This window comes from Ruditapes philippinarum, unplaced genomic scaffold (assembly GCF_026571515.1).
Source record: "Ruditapes philippinarum isolate M1 unplaced genomic scaffold, ASM2657151v2 ctg14200_1_1_1_1, whole genome shotgun sequence".
NCBI lineage: Eukaryota > Metazoa > Mollusca > Bivalvia > Venerida > Veneridae > Ruditapes > Ruditapes philippinarum.
Window position 1 is genome coordinate 2,190 of NW_026852547.1, and position 21,774 is coordinate 23,963.

At 32.6% G+C, this 21,774-nt stretch overlaps 1 protein-coding gene across 1 annotated transcript; it reads left to right on the top strand.

Moving 5' to 3' along the window:
* Positions 1-3,015: 3,015 nt before the first annotated feature.
* On the top strand, positions 3,016-21,587 carry LOC132716666 (trichohyalin-like; the record flags this gene model as incomplete). The annotated part of the gene is made up of 13 exons (XM_060699988.1): positions 3,016-3,158; positions 3,369-3,509; positions 4,458-4,490; positions 7,606-7,780; positions 9,570-9,686; positions 9,909-9,998; positions 10,758-10,941; positions 11,518-11,589; positions 12,283-12,324; positions 16,967-17,151; positions 17,651-17,823; positions 20,204-21,182; positions 21,434-21,587. Coding segments are annotated over 13 exons (2,488 nt in total), but the record flags the coding sequence as incomplete, so codon positions are not given.
* Between the last annotated feature and the right edge of the window lie 187 nt (positions 21,588-21,774).

The window sequence follows — 21,774 nt, forward strand, 5'->3', positions numbered from 1 at the left end:
CTCAAAAAGTATTTGACCTAGAGTCATGAAACTTTACAGGAATGTTGATCAGGTATGTGTAGTTGTGCACCTGGGTATTTTCGTCTGGATATATTTTTGTATTTTTAACCAGGTTTTCAACGAAAACCGGGTTATTGTAATGCCGAAGTCGGCGGGCGGGCATCAACTTTTGGTTTCCGCTCAATAACTTAAGTTTGCTTTGGCCTATTGACACCAAACTTGGTGTGTAGGTAGCTTATATATATCAAGAGGCAGCTTGGGATTGCTACCCAGGTGTCTGTGTGATCAAGGTCAAGGTCACTGTTACTATAAATAGAAATTCAGTTTCCGCTCAATAACTTGAGTTTGCTTTGGCCTATTGTCACCAAACATGGTGTATGGATAGCTTATATCAAGAGGCAGCTTGGGATTGCTACCCAGGTGTCTGTGATCTAGGTCAAGGTCACTGTTACTAAAAATAGAAATTCAGTTTTCCGCTCAATAACTTGAGTTTGCTTGGCCTATTCACACCAAACTTGGTGTATGGACAGCTTATATCAAGAGGCAGCTTGGGATTGGTACCCAGGTGTCTGTGATCAAGGTCAAGGTCACTGTTACTAAAAATAGAAATTCAGTTTCCGCTCAATAAACTTGAGATTGCTTTGGCCTATTCACACCAAACTTGGTGTATGGATAGCTTATATCAAGAGGCAGCTTGGGATTGCTACCCAGGTGTCTGTGATCTAGGTCAAGGTCACTGTTACTAAAAATAGAAATTCAGTTTCCGCTCAATAACTTGAGTTTGCTTTGGCCTATTCACACCAAACTTGGTGTATGGATAGCTTATATCAAGAGGCAGCTTGGAATTGGTACCCAGGTGTCTGTGATCTAGGTCAATTTCACTGTTACTAAAAATAGAAATTCAGTTTCCGCTCAATAACTTGAGATTGCTTTGGCCTATTGACACCAAAACTTGGTGTATGGATAGGTTATCTCAAGAGGCAGCTTGGGATTGCTACCCAGGTGCCTGTGATCAAGGTCAAGGTCACTGTTACTAAAAATAGAAATTCAGTTTCTGCTCAATAACTTGAGATTGCTTTGCCCTATTGACACCAAACTTGATGGATGGGTAGCTTATATCAAGAGGCAGCTTGGGATTGCTACCCAGGTGTCTGTGATCAAGGTTAATGCATTTAGTTTTCATGTTATAATTTGAGTTTGCTTTGACCTTTTGACACTGAACTTGCTGAGTGGCAGCTTTGGATTGCCACTTAGATATCTGGGTACAAGGTCAAGGTAATTTGCTTTCAATAGAAATTTCAGTATGTACTCAATAACTTCAGTGCACTTTGACCTATTGATTGTTGTCACATCAAAACTTGGTCGTTGAAAACCTGGTTTTCATCGCATTGCGGCGCTTCTTGTTAGAGTTATTGCCCTTGACTTAGTAAAATTTTGCAATTTTCAACTTGTGCCGCATGTAACTCAAAAAGTATTTGACTTAGAGTCATGATACTTTACAGGAATGTTGATCAGCATGTGTAGTTGTGCACCTGGGTATTTTCGTCTGGATTTATTTAGTATTTTTAGAGTTATTGCCCTTGACTTAGAAAATGTTTGCAATTTTCAACATGTCGCATGTAACTCAAAAAGGATTTGACATAGAGTCATTAAACCTTATTGGAAAGTTGCTCAGCATATTTAGTTTGTTCTTTGGGTTTCGCTTGTGGATTTATCCAGTATTTGTAGAGTTATTTCCCTTGACTTAGTAAAAACCATTTCATTATGATGTTATTTGATCCTTGAGTGCTTGAGTTAGAATCGACCAACTTTACAGGAATAATGATCAACATCACTAAATTACAGGAATAATGATTCACCTCACTGTGAAGCTATGAACTTTGGACTTTGCATGTGGATTTTTTTCAGTTTTGTTAGAGTTATTGCCCTTGAATTACAGTAGTATAGATTTGCAATTTTCAACTTGGGGGTTTGCTTGGGGATTTATTCAGTATTTGTAAAGTTCTTGCCCTTTACTTAGTAAAAAGATTTTTAGTTTTCAAAAAATATTGAAAAATAAGATTGACAGAACAGTGGCGCAGTGGGGGCACCTATATCCTATGGACACATTTCTAGTTTTTATTAAAGAAGAATTAAAATGATTTGTTACAATAACATTTAAAAATATTTGAAAATTGTGAGATCCCTTCTTGATGCCTTGAATATGGCAATGAAGTCTGGAGATTAAGATGTTTTTACATCTAGGTGAGCTATTGTGATCCCCCACCGTCCGTCGTCGTGCGTCGTCAGCAATTTCTTTAAACAACATCTCCTCAGAAACAAATGACTGCACAGCAACCAAACTTTACAGGAATGATCCTAGGGTGGTCCCCTGCCAAAGTTGATCAAATGGTTCCGGTCTGTTGCATAAGTAGGTCACAGGGCCAGAAAAGGAATTTCAAAAATGTAAAATTAAAAAATCTTGTCTGAAAGTACAAGGCCTAGAGCTTTGATATTTGGTATATGATATAACCTATAGGTCCTCTACCAAAATTGTTCAAATTTTAGCCCTGGGGTCAAAATTGGACCCACTCCAGGGGTCATAGATTTTCCTTATATGTATATAGTGAAAACTTAAAAATTCTTCTTGTTTGAAGGTACAAGGCTTCAAGTTCAAAGAATATTACAGTTTATGCCATGATTAATATATAAATAAAGCCTTATGTCTTCAGTTGTTGTGTTAATAATAACCAGTACTCGGCGGGGGATATAAATTCAACGAATTTGCTTGTTCAATTAAACTTCATCAATGGCCAACCACATTGAAAGGAAATGCAACATACATGAACCACAATTATCTTTAATTGCCCACAACCATAACTCTATGTTTCAATTCTATTACAAGGTATTCTGTTACTAGTAACATCCTCATTTCCGAAGCAGACTTGTGGGGGTATTAATCACATTTAGTGATAGTTCTAGTTTTAATAACATTATGAAGCATAGTCTGTAAGTATTACACTAACTATAATTCAGGCTTTAGGGTTTGACTGGAATACCAAGGTGAATCTAAGTGAGTTGTCTGCTGCTCTAGAACAAGAGTTATTGAACCCAGAGGAGCAGAGTATAGTGTACCAGGCCGCACTAGCCTCATACCAGCAGGAAATGAGACATCTTAAGTAAGTTATATAAAAGTTAACTATACTTGGTACTAGGTATACACAAATGTAAACTTTGTAAAAGTTTTATTAAATTCATGATATATATATTGAAATTGTTATTGTAATGTATTCTCATTAACACAATACCATAGCAAATTTACAACATCAATTTAATCATCATTTATTGCGTATTTATATCAGAATATTGTATATACCTTTGATTAACAGATCAACCGTCGAGCAGGCTGTATGGGCTAAAGATAAATTAAAACTAGATCTAGCTGAAGCCAATGCAAGGAATTCTCTGCTAGCTAAGGAGGTAGATGAAAGGCATGCTTCTATGGAAAAGTCTTCAGAATCTAAACTATTGTAAGTACACCTGATCAATGTTTTACCTCTCATGTGCTATTCTAGATGGTTTTTGGGCTGATTTTACTGTTGTATACAAGCACCTTGCATTAATTGATACAGCTGTTTTTATTCTAATTATCATTGCTAATTGTTAGCAAAAAGTATGACATTCTGAGATCTTTGTGGTTTGCTGTATTAGACATTTTCTTAGACAGATTAAACAAGTTTAATGTAGAGATATAATTTAGTGAATTCATAAAATTTAAACGACTTGATACTTTAAGTTAGTGGTGTGCAAATTTTGTAAAAAGACTTTATTTTGGTAAAAAAACAGAAACATTCTCTGAAAGTAATATAGACACAAAGCACAAAGTAACATAGAATTTTCATCAACTGAAATGTTAGTAAGGGCAGATGATTCTATATTTTATTTATTTTTCCATTTTTGTTCACTTGATTGCTATGCAGATGATTTTACAAGAAAAGAGTAAAATGCACCATCACATTAGCTATTTTTGTTACTAATAATTATGTTTGCACTTATTGTATATACAGGATAGACACCTAATTATCTCATTGAAGCAAATATCTTGAGAAACAAAGTTACCAATATCAAACATACATTAGAGAAACTAAACTAGTATTTTGAAAGAGAATTTTCTTGCTGACTTCAAAGGAAATTGATAGTGTTTATCTTTCAACTAAACTCCATTAAACAGCCTTGTCTCTAGGTACAGTTATTTATATAAAAGCTTATGTTTTTTTTATTCCAAAACTACAAACTCACTGTTTTGACAGTTATTTCTATTTAGATTCTTTTCATCACTTAATGGTATAAAAATGTATATAAAGGGCAGGAAATGTGATGTTCTGACAAAATAAAAGGATTTGCTGAAGTGGGATATTGCTGTTATTGCACACTGTCTTATCATCCTCACTTTATGTAATATTTGTAAATGTTGTTAGCACATTGTTGTGTGGTATAAAATCTACATACATGTAAGTATTGCATGGCATTATACATATATATTATCTAGTATTAAGCATGCAGTTATATTATTTATCATTATATATTATGTTACTTGTTTTTGTTATAAAATGTATTGAATGCATCAGGAGAGTATATCCAGTAACTTATAAATTGTTCAAGAAATCAGCATCTTGACTTCAGGACATTGGTATATATTACTTATTATTTCCAGTGATTTGTTTGAAGTCAACTTAATACTTACTTGCATTACTTGTAAGAATTAGTGGACATACTTAGAGTAAGTTGAAATTCTATCATATAATAAGTAAAGATTCAAGTTAATGACATGAAACAGAATTTTGTTTAAAAAAGACTATCTTATATTTACAACATTTCAGCCTTTAATTTAGTTTAACTCACCTCCTGACTTTCATAAATGAACTTGTCCAGCTTTTTGGAACTGACCATTATCATTTTTAGCTCACCTGTCACAAAGTGACAGGGTGAGCTTTTGTGATCGCTTTTCGTCCGTCGTCCGTCTGTCCGTAAACTTTTACTTTAAATAACATCTCCTCATAAACCACTAAGCCAATTTCATCCAAACTTCACAGGAATGTTCCTTTGGTGATCACCTTTAAAAACTGTTCAAAGAATTTAATTCCATGCAGAACTCGGGTTGCCATGGCAACCGAAAGAAAAAACTTAAAATATCTTCTTCTAAAAAACCCAAAGAGCTAGAGCTTAGATATTTGGCATGAAACATGTTCTTATAAATGTCTACCAATTTTGTTCAAATTAAAGTCCTGGGGTCAAAATTGGCCCCGCCCCAGGGGTTCATTGATTTTCCCTATATGTATATAGTAAAAACTTAAAAATCTTCTTTTAAAGAACCCAAAGAGCTAGAGCTAAGATATTTAGCATGAAGCATCTTCTAATGGGTGTCTACAAAGTTTTTTCAAATAAAAGTCCTGGGGTCAAAATTGGCCCAGCCCCAGGGGGTCATTGATTTTTCCTATATGCATATAGTAAAAACTTAAAAATCTTCTTTTAAAGAACCGAAAGAGCTAGAGCTAAGATATTTAGCATGAAACATGTTCTAATGGAAGTCTACCAAGTTTGTTCAAATAAGAGCCCTGGGGTCAAAATTGGCCCCGCCCCGGGGGACATTGATTTTCCTTATATGTGTATAGCAAAAACTAAAAAATCTTCTTCGAAAAAACCCGAATAGCTAGAGTGTAGATATTAAACATGAAACATCTTCTAGTAAGTGCCTACAAAGATTGTTCAAATAAAAGCCCTGGGGTCAAAACTGGCCCTGCCCCAGGGGTGTCATTGTTTTTAAATATATGTGTAAAGAAAAAACTTAAAAAACTTCTTTTAAAAAATCCAACGAGCTAGACCTTTGATGTCTAGCATGAAACATCTTCTAATGGGTGTCTACCAAGTTTGTTCAAATAAAAGCCATGGGGTTTAAACTGGCCCCGCTCCGGGGGGCCTATATACAGGTGAGCGACTTCAGGGCCATCATGGCCCTCTTGTTGGGTATATCAGGATGAAACTTTAAAGTTGGGTTAGCTGGCAGTATAGTCAGCTCTGACTGCATTGATGTACAGACTGGACTGGCACTATACTGCTGGCAAGGCAAATTAGTTCCAGAATGGAATAGGTTTAAAACGCATCAAGTCAACGCATAAAATAAATTTATACAGTTTGCATTCACTCATGACAGTTCCATCCCAATTGTTAGTGTTATGCTTCCAGAATAATAACTCTTCTTAAAACATGGGTATTATCAGTGATTTTCAGTGAAATTAAATGTTTTGTTTGTAAAATATTTGAGGGGCAATACTTTATTCCTTACCATATTAAGTTACATTTAAATTTTTCAGTTTGTATTCTAGGGTAATATACTTTTGTATTATACTGTTTGTCTTTTTGGTTGTAGAGTTGATTTGTCAAGGTTTATTTTCATATGTTTTAAGATAACTATTTTCTTGTTATAGAGATTTGTCCATTATGGTTTATGTAGAACTTGATTGTTTTATCTTTTGTTTCTTGCTGATCAATTTTACCTTTTAGTTAACAATTTATCTTATATTGTTTAACTTATCTGACAAGCAGGTTTGTGAAGTAAGTATATGTTATAATTAATATTCTCAATTTTGTATCCATTCCCTGATGCACAAAATGATAACAAGACAAAAGAATGATACCATTGTGTTTCTCACAAAATCACATACATTTTGTTGAAGATTTCTATCCCAAGTTTGAAACCCTTCTGTAAAGTTATGAATTAACTCCCTTGTGTGTGTATATGCCAACCCTTATTTTAATGAATTATCCCTTTACCATTAATACAGATAAGGTTAGATTTTAAGATTTGTCACATTTTGTAATGGTTTTCATTCATCAAAACTGATAACACCTGGTCACAACCTCTACAAAATCATGTCATAAATTGTTTTTGTTTAATTTTAAAGATGTTTGCTGTATGTACACAGAAAACTTTTATCACTAGGTTTAAACAAAGTCTTTTTATTTATTATATATAAACAAAATTGTTTATGATTTTATTGTCAGCCTTTATTTGCTCTAAAACCTTAAAATCCCCCTTCAAACAACTTATTGATACTTCAGTACATCCTTGACTTTTACAATGAATATGTCATCTATATAGTTTGACAGGTATGAACTACAAATTTAATGTCTTATTTATGACAAGAATTGTTGATTTGTTTCAGAAATTTACCAGTTATACAATGCTTCATATTGTGAATATGTGAATGTTATCCATTAGTAACTTTTTATGAATTGCTAATTGGAAGGGGAAAAAACTGTTATGTGAATCTATGTGACATTTATATAAGTTTTGTAAGATGATATATGAAACATCAGTTCTCACTGTGTTAACATACTTGAACATAGTTAATTAATATTTGTCTCTTTAAGAGATCTACAGAATACATTGTACATGTCTTGTATCCGACATATTTAGTGTTTAATGTAGTATGTAAATAGATGAGGAGCAAATGCTGATGTTCAGGATTAACTTTCGAATTAATTATAATTATGTTGTCTTCATCAGAGTCAAGTGGTTATTTTATTTTTTGATAATATTTAGTGTTAATTAAATGTTTTCACCAGGTCTATAGAGCGCAAGTACCAGGAGCAGGTGAAACAATTACAAGGAGAGTTAGATAAAGAGAGGGAGAATTATTCTACATTCACTGCCAGTCATAAACTTAATATTGATGCAGAAATGGAGGAGTTGAGGAATGAGGAGGCAAAGCTTCGGGAACATCTTGTTCAAGCTCAAAAAGTAAGTCATGTTTCTATCGTTTTGTTTGCGCTTTTTTTTATCTAGACTAAATTATGACAGAATCTCTAAATTTATTCAAATTAATCTTGAGTAATGGCAGACATCTTTGCTGCTAGGACATCACTTCCTATTATATTTTTTGCAATATTTTATATACTTTAGTTTGGACATACAGTTATGTATTATTTGAATTACTGAACAGTAAAGTAGTTAAAATACACCAAAACAACACATACATGTATTTCTTTAATATTTAACAGTAAACAGTAAAGTAGAAAAATATTACTTGTTTTTTATGCCACCGCAGCATCTGCGATGCGGTGGCATATAGCGATTCACCTGTGTGTGTGTTTGTTTGTGTGTGTGTGTGTTATATAGATTATATAGTGAACTTAAAAAATCTTCTTGTGAAAAACCACCAGTCCAATTTCAACCAAACTTGGCAGGATTGATCCTTGGGTGAAGGGCTTCCAAAGTTGTTGAAAGAATTTCATTCCATGCAGAAATCTGGTTGCCATGGCAACCAAAAGGAATTATAAGAATAAATTTAAAAAATCTTCTTGTAAAGAACCAAAAGGCCTAGAGCTTAGATATTTTGCATAAGGCATTGTCTGGTAGACATCTACCAAGATTGTTCAAATTATAGCCCTGGGGTCAAAATCGACCCCGCCCCGGGGGTCATTGATTTTCACTATATGTACATATAGCAAAACCTTAAAATACCTTCTTGTAAAGACCCAAAAGGCCTAGAGCTTAGATATTTTGCATAAGGCATTGTCTGGTAGACCATTACCATGATTGTTCAAATTATAGCCCTGGGGTCAAAATCGGCCCGGCCCCGGGGGTCATTGATTTTCACTATATGTACATATAGTAAAAACTTAAAATACCTTCTTGTAAAGACCCAAAAGGCCTAGAGCTTAGATATTTTGCATAAGGCATTGTCTAGTAGACCTCTACCAAGATTATTCCAATTATAGCCCTGGGATCAGAATCGGCCCCGCCCCGAGGGTCATTGGTTTTCCTTATATGTATATAGTAAAAACTTAAACATGACTTGTAGTAAAAACTTTAAAAAAATTTCTTCTAGTAATTGACAAATGCTAGAGGTTAGATATTTTGCATGAAACATTATGAAATGAACTTCTAGCAAGATTGTTTAAATTATAGCAATGGGGTCAAAATTGCCTTTGCCCCGGGGGTCATTGATTTTCAATATAAACATATAGTAAAAAAATCAAAAAATCTTATTGTCTGAAGGTACAAGGATTAATGCGGTGGCATAGCATTTTTCTCAAATGCAATCTTGTTTAAATGATTGGAATCTACAATAGCTGGTGTTAGATAATGCTTATAAGTGTTGGAAATGTGGGTGCAGAAATGTTGCTTTGTTAAATTGTGGATTTACTCACTATTTTATAAAAATGTTAATAAATATTCTTTCTATAAGAAAAATTGAATTCTACTCTTTGACCTTGAAGATACAAGGACATGTTGTAAATTTGAAGGTAATTATTGATTGAAGTGTTTTATTGGTTACTGGTCAGTCGGTCATTAAAATAAGATAGCAGTCTTAAAGATAATGATGCTTGTACAAACAAAATTTCTTTGCTACGCCCTCTGTGGAGATGTTTGTTTTTCTTGAAATCATCATTTCGTCTTTTGAGTAAATCATTGAAACATCATTGTGTTAATTATGTTATTTGAGTTACAGTTTTTTGCAGGACTGCTGATATCTTTTATACCTGTTATTGTCATGGTTGTTGATTATTTTAATTCTGTTTCTAAGGAGATAGAAAAACAAGGTCATGAACTTGAAGAGGTCACTGGACAACTTGATGAATCAGAGAAACAATGTCAAAGGTTACAGAGGGAGTTAGAAAATGTTGAAGATATTCATAGAAAGGTAAGATAAAAAAAATTAATTTTGATTTAACTTGTCATTATATTGAGCACTATTAAAAAATTGGTGCTTGTTTTAAATAGATTGCCTAAAACTTAAAAGCATATGAATTGTGAATTTAGGTTTGCTGCATTTTTATTTGAGAGTGCTTAAACCAAGTTTGAATGAAATAAGGTATTAAATAGATGAATTTTTAGAATGATCTTATATTTTTTTTCATAAAAGCTAGCTGAGTATGAAGGTACAGGGTTGCTTAGTCCAGAAGAACAAAAATTTACTCAGGAAAAATTACAGCGAATTGAGCAAGAAAATAAGGTAAATTATTCAATTGTACATCTTATAAGAGTATGAAGTAGAAATAAATGTTCATTGTCTGTTGTACCTTGTCAAATAATATCAACCACTTGGCCTCCACCGCTTTGGGTTCAAATCCTGACAGAGACTTTGGATTCTTTCCTTTGAGGGGTCTATCCATCTAGCTGACTTAGCGTTGGTGGCTCTACTCAGGTGCCTGTTTGTGCCTAAAATAATGCATGGAGGGGCACCTAAGGTCTTCCTCGACCAGTAAAGCTGGAAAGTCGCCATATGACCTATACTGTAATAGTGCAACATAAAACCCAACTACAACACAGATCGAGATAATGTCAAAGTATTTGTAAAGTTCATTAACTGGTTTCTTCACACATCCGAATCAGTTTAAGATCTCAGTAATACAGCAATTCAACAATCTTTGTGACTTATGGAATGATGATACAGTAGTTCATTGAGGTCATTTATTATACAACATTGTTTTAATTATACAACATAATTATGTATTATTACTCAAGTGTTTGGAATATACTGAAACAGTAACTTGTCTAAGCAAGTATAAATGCATTATAAAAAGATCATCTCAGGAACAACTAATAAGCTTACATTGGTAAAAGTTTTCAGGATTATTCTTGACCCCCAAAGCCATTATTTTCTACATAAAACTGTTTAAAAAATAGCAAAAGTACAAGATTTTCAGGAGTTTTGAAATATTCAACATTGAGTTATGAGGTTATAAGAGTGTATATATATTTGACCTTACAGGAGTTAAAGGATCATAATGATGAGTTAACAGCAGAGATAGAGCAGATGAAACAACAGATAACACCATTACGTAAACCTAGTGACATGTCCTCTGATACACATACACCCATCAGGAAACATGGATCTATCATGTCTGATTATATCAAACCTGTTATCGTCAAGAAATCATGCTCCTCTTCTGCTGGTATGTTATTTCCTTTATGTATCAACTGAGGAAGCTGAATAAAGCGAAACATGTTTTGATACTTAAATTTGTGTTGGTTTTTGATCCAATTGTCCTATTATACCTGAAACAAATTCATATTTCATGTATAGTTAATCTTTGAGATAATAAATTGTAAAATTCTTAACATGATCATCTATACTCTGATAATTGTATTGTAGAAAAGTATATGTTTAGTATATGATATAATGGTTGGCTTGACCTAGAATGCATTCACAACATTATGACATGTTATATTTGCTGAACATTTTAACAATAAATTTGTTAAAACATGTTTATAATGCTTTTCAAATTCATGTAACAAAGTGGTCACCTTATTGTTATATACATGTATACATTGTTTACAAATCTAAAGCTGTTTCTTGTGTACATGTAAGTTACAACCAATGAAATAACTGGCCAACAATTTGTAAAAACTTGCAATTTTCTGGTCAGTTTACTGACTGTGCTATATGGTAGTGGATATTATTTTGCATTGTTAATTACCATCTGAATAGTTCAACAATTGTGATATTTTATATATGCTTTCAATTTCAGAGTTTTCCGATGATGAACCTCACAGTAGAGGTCGCCGGCTCCCTTCCACTGAGCACGATGATGATGATATAAGTAAGTTATATCATGTTAAATTACACACTATATATTAACAAGATTAATTAATTATTTATGAAAAGTACATTAACCCTTTCACTGCTAGATATGTAATTCGCCAGAAATATTTCTAAAAATTCCAGGAATTTACTATAAAACATGGATGTATTTTATTGTATATTTCCCTTTAATGTATAAAACCTATTCTTATATAGAAGAAATGAACAGTGTTAAGAGATTTTGTTTCTACATCAAAAATTGTTATGCCAATTAAAGCCTTCATGATAATGTTTATTTGTTGTATAAAAAAAATGATACCAATATGAAAATATCAGCATCAGTTTATATATATTGAACAAATAGTTGATATTAAGTAGATTGATAATTGAGTCATTGATTTCTTGTCACATGTAACATTATCTCTGTCACCATGATTATATTGGAATTCCTGCATTGATTTTATCCTCTCTGTCCTGTACATGCTTAGTTCACAATCTTAAAAAGGATCTGGCTAAGTTAGGAATAACTTATGGCAAAGGTAGGTTACAGCGATGTCCCATATTAGTCTCTGCATTGATTATACATTTATATTTATTTATTCATTTTATATTAAGCTCAAAGATGTTTTCATATTTTGTTTGTTTACTGTATAGATTTATGTTGCATTGTTTAGTGGTGTTTTACATGGGTTTGGTTATACACTGGTTTCAGGGATAAGATTATTCAAAGCTGCACATAGAAAATCATCCACAGGTATAGGATACTATAGATAATAGTAATGTGCTAACTTTAGTTCAGTTTGCAACCTAACTTTTACATATTAACAAATCCTAACAATGTATGTCAAACAGTCTGTGATGGTAAGATATTTAATATATTAGTTATAAAACAACAACAAATTCATTAAATGTATTGTGTTTGGTTTTAATACCTTGAATATTTTCCTAATACCTTCAAAATGAAATATTTAAAATTCTAAAATGTAACTGTATTTTATAATTAATGAAACTGACATTGTTTGTCTGTTTGCCTGTAATGAATTAAAAAATATTTCAAATACAAACTATAGTCTGTCCCATTAAAAATGGAAATGAACTTTTGCCTGGTATGAATTAACAAAACGACGTTGAATAAAAAAGAAAACTTTTTTGTAAACTAAAAAAAAGTCACCCTCGAGATTTTTCAGGATTTTACTCTAAAGTGTCTACTTTTCTTGTGAAAGCAAATTTTGATTTCTCTATGGTAAATCTCTGTTGTTTATTTTCCGTAGCCATTGCCGAAGTACTCTTCATTTGAAGATGAACGGGAGAAAGCACGTGTCATGTTTCTAAAATATACATGAGGTTCTCGGGGTCGTTTCATGATTATTTTACAAAGCTGGGTCTACAAGATGTTACGGTTTAGTTGCAATGCATGATGGAAAACTTTAAAAAATGAAAAATAAGCAACCAGAACACCGAGTTACATGGAGTAGATCTAGAAATGGCACTTACTTTTAAGCTGAATAGAATCCTATGAACTTTATAAACGTCACGACAAATTCGCATTCTGAAGATTCCTTCATTGCCAGTTTCTATCCAGTTCCGTAGATCCCACTTTTTGACTTCAAAAATCCTGAATGACATGAGTCATGACTCCTACACTTTTGATGATCCAGACTTTTTACACTGATAATCCGTCTCATTATTAAAACATTGCTCAATTTGTGGAGTTACCTGGGTTAGCAAATGAAATATGTAAATGAAACACATCATAATTCAGCATGTTCCAAATCCATATATTCAAGAACGGCCCATCAATTTTAGTTGTCAACATCACAATGCTTATGGATTCCTGACGAAAAAAACTTTATTACGTCAACAACAAATGACGAAATATATGACGTAACAAAAATGCCTCGCGCTTTTTATGGATGATTCCAGTTGCGGCATTGACAGAGGGCGGTTAGTCATATGTACCCTCAAACAGATAATTTTAAGCGTTGAGATAAATTTGTCTTGATGGCATTTAAAATAATTTTTGTACACCCAAATTTTGCAACTTAACTGTAAAAATTCCACGTTCAATTCATATATTAATAATATAAAACTTTTGATAACATTTAAAAATAATTTTAAACACACTTAAAATGACATGAATCTACAACAGTACAATATTTCTTCCATTAATTACATATGAAATTCGTTTTGATTTTATGTTTTTGAACTATTTTTTATATTTCTCAGAAATAGTTACCCCACATATTATCTCGTTATTCAAGACTTCTGTAAATCTTACTCTTTTACCTCAAAATATACAATACGTGGTATTTTTTCTCCCGCGAAAAATATGCTAGATTTTAGATCTATTGTTTTTACACTGAATATTTTCAAATTTTAGGAAGGCTAAAATTATTGAGAACGTCACTCGGTGTTTCTCTTTGACTCGATCTACCCTTCATATTAACAAAATAATTATATGTAACAAAAAGAAACCACTTATTGTCGCTTATTGAACACTCCAATTCAAACTTACTCTTAATGATATTAAATCACTGCCGTATTTCTGGACATTCTGTTGAATAGCGAGACGGAAAGTTAAATATGTATTTACGAGCTTAAAGTGTATAGGCCTACTTTTGATTGCTTAAACTAGAAAGCATGATATTATATTCTTATAATTTACATTTTCCTCGAACGCGACGGAGTTAGTTAAAGTAGACACTGTGGTAACAAGCAAATCAATGCTGAACGTATAGTGAATCAGTTTTCTTTATATTTTTTGTCAGATTTGCATTGTAAATTTAGTATTTGTTGGCGATTTCTTGTGAAAGTTGAAACCTACGGAAAGTTTTAGCGCACGAACATCGCACCCGAAATAAGAAGGGTAACATATTTTTGTTTCCCATCGAACCTGGTCAATTTGATTATTTTTGAATAGACGTGATGCACACTAATGGACAGAATTCAGACAACTTACAGAATTATTTAAATTAAACATTACTTAGCGAACCATTTTTTATAGTCTTCTAGCTAGTGTTCCCGCTCCCTTACGACGCGTTGCGGTATTCAAGATACGCGCTTGATTGAAAAGCTGTATATATAATCAAATCACTTTCTTAAAAAATATGAAACACGACATTATATCATGGTAATCAATTAAATCTTTGTGTGTTAGAATTTATAAACCTTACTGATATTTTCACTTCAAATGATTTTGATTATTTTAAATAATGGTTTGCTAGTAAAATTGCCTTTTTGACTCCAACTTTGTTGTCATTTTTCATTTTAATGATAACATTTAGCTATTGATCAGTAAGTGAATAAGAATAATATTTTTTTTTAATTACCGAGTACATTTCACGCTAATTGTGAGACGAACCCTAAATGACGTCTATATGGGCGCCGCCATTTTGAAATGGACGTCACGTCAGGTTACAACGTAAGTCAACGGGAAAAAATATAAATTTTATCATTATGACCATATTATTGACTTTATGAAAAAAATGAAAAACATGCCTAGAGATATTGACGTCAGGGTTAACATGACATTAATTTAAATGATTTTACTATTATATTAAATAAAAAATGGAATGTTCAAATTTGATGGGACAGACTATAGTAAGTTACTTTGTGTTTTTCCTAACATTTCCAACCTAACAATAATATTGTGATAAGAAATATGATGCAATAGAAATTTTTCTCTGGGAGAATATTTAGATTACATTCAGTATCATACAAATGTTTACATTAGTCTAGTAATTAGTCTAGTATTTAATATGTTATTGTAGCTTATAGAAACAGTCAATGAATTTAAGATTTTGAATTTACTAGCCCGAATTCAAGTTTTGAATTTATTCTACTATATATTTAACTAAAAATTTTTTTAATTTTCTCTGGCCCTAACTATTTTTCCCTGGCCATGGGCCATCGAGCCAGTGCTAAATTCGATGACTGTAGAAATAATTAACATGTTGGTATGAAGTACAAACCCAGATAACTTACTTTATTTGATAATATATGTTGTTTAAATTGTGTATACATGTGATTTTCTGTTCAATTTAAGTTTTAAATTAGAGGTATAGAACATAATAACTTATAACTTGTTAGTTTTATTAACTTGTATCATAGTTTGGAGACCTTTCTGTTGAAAATGTGTCAGGGTTAAATCGTATACATATACATGCACAGTGCGTTAACTGGAGTGCGGGTATTAGTTACCCGCACTCCAGAGCATGCCCATTGATTGGCTCATTTTTGCTGGGGTTTACATATTGTGACGGCAGAGAAAGGGAAAGCGACAGAAATGTCATATTCAGATGTTCGTTCATTGGTTCATTTTTGCCGGGGTTTCATATTGTGACAACAGGGAACATGCTTTTATGTTTGACTATGATACAAAAGAGAAAGAACACCAAAACACTCGGCAATCTGATTAATACTCGGGGGCTACGCCCCCTCGTACAAATCAGATAGCCTCGTGTTTCAGTGCTCTTTCTATTACTTATCATATCTTACCTAATCAAAAACAGTAAGATTACAAGAATGATATGATATCATAGTTATCCCTAAATAGTATGCTGCCAACAACTGATTCTACCTATCTTATCTGTGCAGACCCAGATTGTCCCACATATCTGTGCCATCTGATCATGGTCTGCACTGTGGACTGTTCATTCAGTAAATAGTTTGAAATTTCCTTAAAGGCAATTAATGCTTTTGTCCAGACAAGTTCTTGTAACAGTACATGGTAATTTACTAACCAAGAACTTTAGTTTCACTGTTTCATCTTGCTAAGTAGCTCTGTCATACATTATCATGCTGAAGTCTCTGTTATATTGGATAACATAATACTCAAATCCAAATGAGTTCATTCTGAAAAAATTGAAAAATATACATGTATTGATAATGTGAAATAGTTATTATCAATTATATTTCTTTGATAGCTAGCATTATTTAAAATACACAGTATGTTTAATCCAATCATTTTATAATCTAGTATGTTGAGAGAAGAAATGATTTGTTTGTTAGCTTAAGCTTGACAAATAAATAAGGGGTGTTTTCTTATTTATTTAATATTACTTTATTCTAAGATGGTATTTAAGAACATGTTTTCAATACCATTTTAAAAGAATATGTAAAGAAATCCAGACAATGCTTATTTTCAATGATTGAAAAAGCAGTTTCAAAATCTGAATTTATATACTTTTATTATTTTTTTTCAGCATTATGTACTATAATTACAGTGTATATGTATGATTTTCAGTATAAATCATCTGTATATCAGTTTGATGCTTCTGTATCTTAGCAAAAATGGCAGCTTTTTTAATAAAATCATTCTGACCTTGCTGGTAGTTGTTACTGGTAGTTCAGCCACTTTATTAGGATATTATAGAGTTAAATTGTTATATTATCAGGTGTTGGTAGTACTGGAGACAAGGAGGTTATAGAAGAGTTAAGGAAAGAACTACAAGAACTCAAGAATCATTTTGATATAGAGAGACGGGAAATAGAACAAGCCCATAGACTAGAAATAACAGACATCGAAGAAAGACAAGATCAGGAAAAAGGTGATCTACTCAACCATATAGAGAGGGAAAAGGTATGACTAAAGCTGAATGTCTTGAATCTAAAATATATATTTTCTGTTAATGTAGATTAGTATAGAAAACTATGTGTGTAACTGTATTTTTGATTTAACAATAGAATGTATGAAGATCAAGCATTTCATTTTCAATGGCAGAGGAAGTCAAGTGGATATAGTGTCTGCCTCAATCTAGAACTTATGGGTTACAACTTTACTGGTATCTCGGCCATGTTTTTACATATAACATTATAACTGATTATTGTCAACTAGTAGATTCAAGAGTGCTTCAAATAAATTTTAAGCATTCTCCACTATTGACTTATAATAAATATGTTAAACTAAGTAGGTTTGTTTTGTATGCATTTAAACACAAGATATTTCATTAAAAAGTGTACGACTTGATATGGTTGATCTGCAAAATATATATCCGATGTGGTAAAGCTATGATAGAAAATAGCCTTTTAAAAAGTATTAAGAGTGTATGTTAATGATGTTGTTATTTTGGGGTTTTCAGGTAAAGATATCAGATGATTTTGAGAAATTACAACAACAGGCATTATCAGAACTAGCAAGGGAGTTGCAGACCAACTTTGCCCACGAGAAGGAAGACCTCATACTGAAACATGAATCTGAGAAGAACCACTTACAACAAAAGTTCATAGAAGAGACAGATAGGCTAAGGGAAAAGTAGGAATTCAGTAGTATTTATATCATAATTTTTTATCTAAAGAAATATACCATAATAACTAACTATGCAAAAAATGTTTTGCAAAGTCCATTAAATTGATGTTTTTCCATTGAGGAAAACAAATACTTGAATACAAAGCATTGAAAGAAAAAATAATGAATAATCTAGCAAGGAAGGTGTCACAGTTTCAGTCCATCATGTTCTTTAAATTTGACAAACTATAGTTTAAATTTCAACATGCAAAATACATACAAAAAATTTCTTTGATACTTGAACATGATTTTTTGTGACAGGTCAATCCTTAATTATTCACTTTTTATACACTTTTGAAAAACGGGACGTATTATGGGAACACCCCTGGCGGGCAGGCGGTTGGGCGGGCGGCGTCCAATTTTGTCCGGAGCATATCTCCTACATGTATGGAGGGATTTTAATGAAACTTCATAGAAATGTTCACCACTATGAGGAGCAGTGTCGCGCACATGAACCAGGTCTCTAGGTCAAAGGTCGCACGCAAAGCAGATCCCTGCGACCAAAGTCAAGGTTACACATAGAGGTCAAAGTTCAGATAAAAATTTGAAGATGTGTATAGGGACCATTTAGTCATCATTTATTGATGGATTGTAGCACAAATGGTAACTATCATGACTACAGGTGTGACACATTTAATTTAGGTTAATATTTGCAAGGTCAAGGTCACTGGAGATGATTAAATATCCAGATGTTGTCCGGAGCATATTTTCTACATGCATGGAGGAATTTTAATGTTACTTTATAGAATTGTTCACCACCATGAGACGTAGTGCCCTGCACATGAACCAAGTCTCTAGGTCAAAGGTGAAGGTCACAGTTAGAGCTCATAGAAAAACGCTTGTCTGGAGCAAAACTTCTACATGCATAGAGGGATTTCAATATAATTTGGCACAAATGTTCATCATTGTGAGGCTGAGTGCCGTGCATAAAATTCAGGTCCCTGCGACCAAGGTCAAGGTCACAAATCCTGTGCATATCTTCCCTACTGATTTGTTTTAAGGTTCATTTAACAACACAGTGCCAAGAATAAAAACTTGCTTGCTAGATAACACTTATCCATAATGCCCCCATCTCCATCTAAAGCTTTCGTAAACGGGCGTATTTTGTGACTATGGCACCCTTGTTGGCAAATAACATTAAAAAATGATGCATATAAAAAGTCAAAAAAAAAGAAGAAAAAAACAAGAAACACAATGAAATAAAATGAAACTTGAGTCAAAGATACAAGTTTGCTTCTTTAAAAAGAAGCATGCGAGAGGTCTTTTTGCTGCTGTGGAAGATTTGTTTAATTCGATAATATTTGGGGATATTTTTTGCATAAAAGACACACTGAATGGTTATGAATTACAATTATTTAACAAATAGAATTTATTATATATATTGAATATAGTATCATAATGAAAGGTTGTTTTACACTTCATTTTTGTTTAAATGTTTTAAATGATAATATGCCGGAGAAATGGATACTTTTTCTATAAGGGAACAATTTATGTTATGTCATCAACTGAATTTAAAATAAATGATATACACATGTGTAATATATACACATAATATATATATAATAAAAGTTGTATCAAAATAAAAGTTTCTAATTAAATTCAATAAGCACATTTTCGTTTAATGTTGTTTATGGAAACATTCCCTCTACATTTTCCAAAACGGGCATAAAGTTTGTTAATCAAACAATTTTAAGTCCCAGATTTATATAAAAAATGTTTATATCATTTGATTGGAATAAACAGTATATAAAGCTGTATGCCTCCAACCACAATATTTGAGGAAAATCTTGAGTTAAATTTGTGCCATTTGCGCCAAAATATCTCCGTTGCGTTATTTAGTCATACCGGTTCAAAAGTTTAAGGAGCAGCAAAATTTCGGTACACGGTTCACTCGGTCATATAATAGTGCATGGTGATATTGTACCTGTAATGTTCACAGTTACTATTTATCGGAACATGAAATAGTAAAACGCTATTCAGAAAACAATACGGTAATCGATTTATACAATTTAAAAGATTAAAACGGAATGAAACATCCACGTAGCGCTAAGTATCGTAAATGATATTTCCCGATTTTTCTATGTACCGATTTGTTCACTTCGATGTTAATTTTCCGTTTAAGTTAAGTCGTATTTTGAAACGGAGCATGCGCAAAACAATTTTTTGTAGACTGCTCCTAATGATTTTAGGCTTTAAATGAGATTCGTTCACTACAATCAGATACGCAAAAATGGATGCCGCCAGCAATCAGTCTGAACACTGTGGAGAGGTCTGATGACCTCTCCAACATTGTGTTTTTTCTTTCAAAGAAGTCAGTAATAGTTTATCAAATAATTTCTTTTGATAGATTGGAATCAGAGCATCAGGAAGAGTTAGAGAGTCGTATAGAGGAAGTTAGGTCGGTTTGTGAGCAGGAAAGATTCCAGGTGGAGGAGGCTTTAGCTGAAGCACAACCTATCGTAAATGATCTGGAGGAACAAAACACACAACTACAGCAAAAACTCTCTGAACAAAAGGAGCTGAACACTCAGCTAACACAAAAACTTGCCAAACAAAAGGATTTGATTCACGAATTAGAACAGAACCTTGAGGATCAAAGCACTCAGTCTCAAAAGAAACTAGCAAAACAGAAAGCACATAATACACAGCTGGAAGAAACTCTTGAGGAAGAAAATACTCAGCTGAAAGTAAAACTGTCAAAGCTTAAGGAACAAAATACATTGCTGGAACAGAAACTTGTTGCACAAAATGAGCAGTGTGGAAACCTGAAACAAACACTTGATGAACAGAAGTCAGCACTTGAACTGAAACTTAGCAAAGAGAAAGAAGAAAAAACAAAACTTGAAGAAAACTTTGAGGAACAAACGAAAAATCTTCAACATAAACTCACCAAACTAAAGGAGTTTAACACACAGCTTGAACAAACACTTGCCCAACAGAAGGAAGAAAGTGATACAGAATTGAAAAGACAAAAAGCAGAAATGGAAGGAATGTTAACTAGACATATGCAAAAGCTTGAGGATGTTGAACGACAGAAAAATGAAATAGAATTACATTATAAGAAAGGTAACAATGACACAGAACTATCATTCAGAAAGGAGAAAATGGATTTGACCAATGAAAAAGACAGACAGTCTCAGGATATCAGAGAGCTACAGAGACAGAAAGCTGAGTTAGAATTAGAGCTTAAACAACAGAGAGATGAGCTTGAGCTCTCATTTAGACAAGAGAAACAAGAGATTTTAGAGCTCTATGAAGAAAAGATCAGAGAGATGGAACAGAAACTAATTGAGTCAGAGAAAGTGCAGGATAATCTGCTGAAGGAGGTAAAATGATCAGGCAATATTTACTTAACTACATAATTACTTGATAGAAGCAAAAAACAATTAAGCTTACTGCTGTTAAGTCAATAGATAATATTAATAGTAACAATACAGATCATAAATTGCCAATATTTATTGTAACCATACAGTTCTTAAATTGCCGTTTCTCCCTATTTTTGGATAGTTTTCATTGTGAAAGGAGTCTGTTTTAATTTTTGAAAGTGTTTGTTCTTTATAATGGTGCTTCATTGCAGGGTGTAGATTCACTTTATGGTAAACTGAAGGAAGACTTCTATAGACTGTTGGATGATGCAACCAAAGCTAAACTTGCTGAGGAGAAGAAGAAATTAGATGAAAACCTTAAAAAAGAAATGGAAGCAAATTTTGATACCAAGAAATCTGAACTGAGTAATTGTTTTTTAATTAATAACTGATTGACTAGTAATTACTGTTGACATTTGACTGTATTTGCACTAATTGGCTTTGATGACAATGAAAATGGTATTATGTTGAACATATCAATATCTGCTGTACATTGTTAAAAGAGATAGGATTCAAAAGCTTTATTGTGAAAGTAAACTTAAATAATTTACAT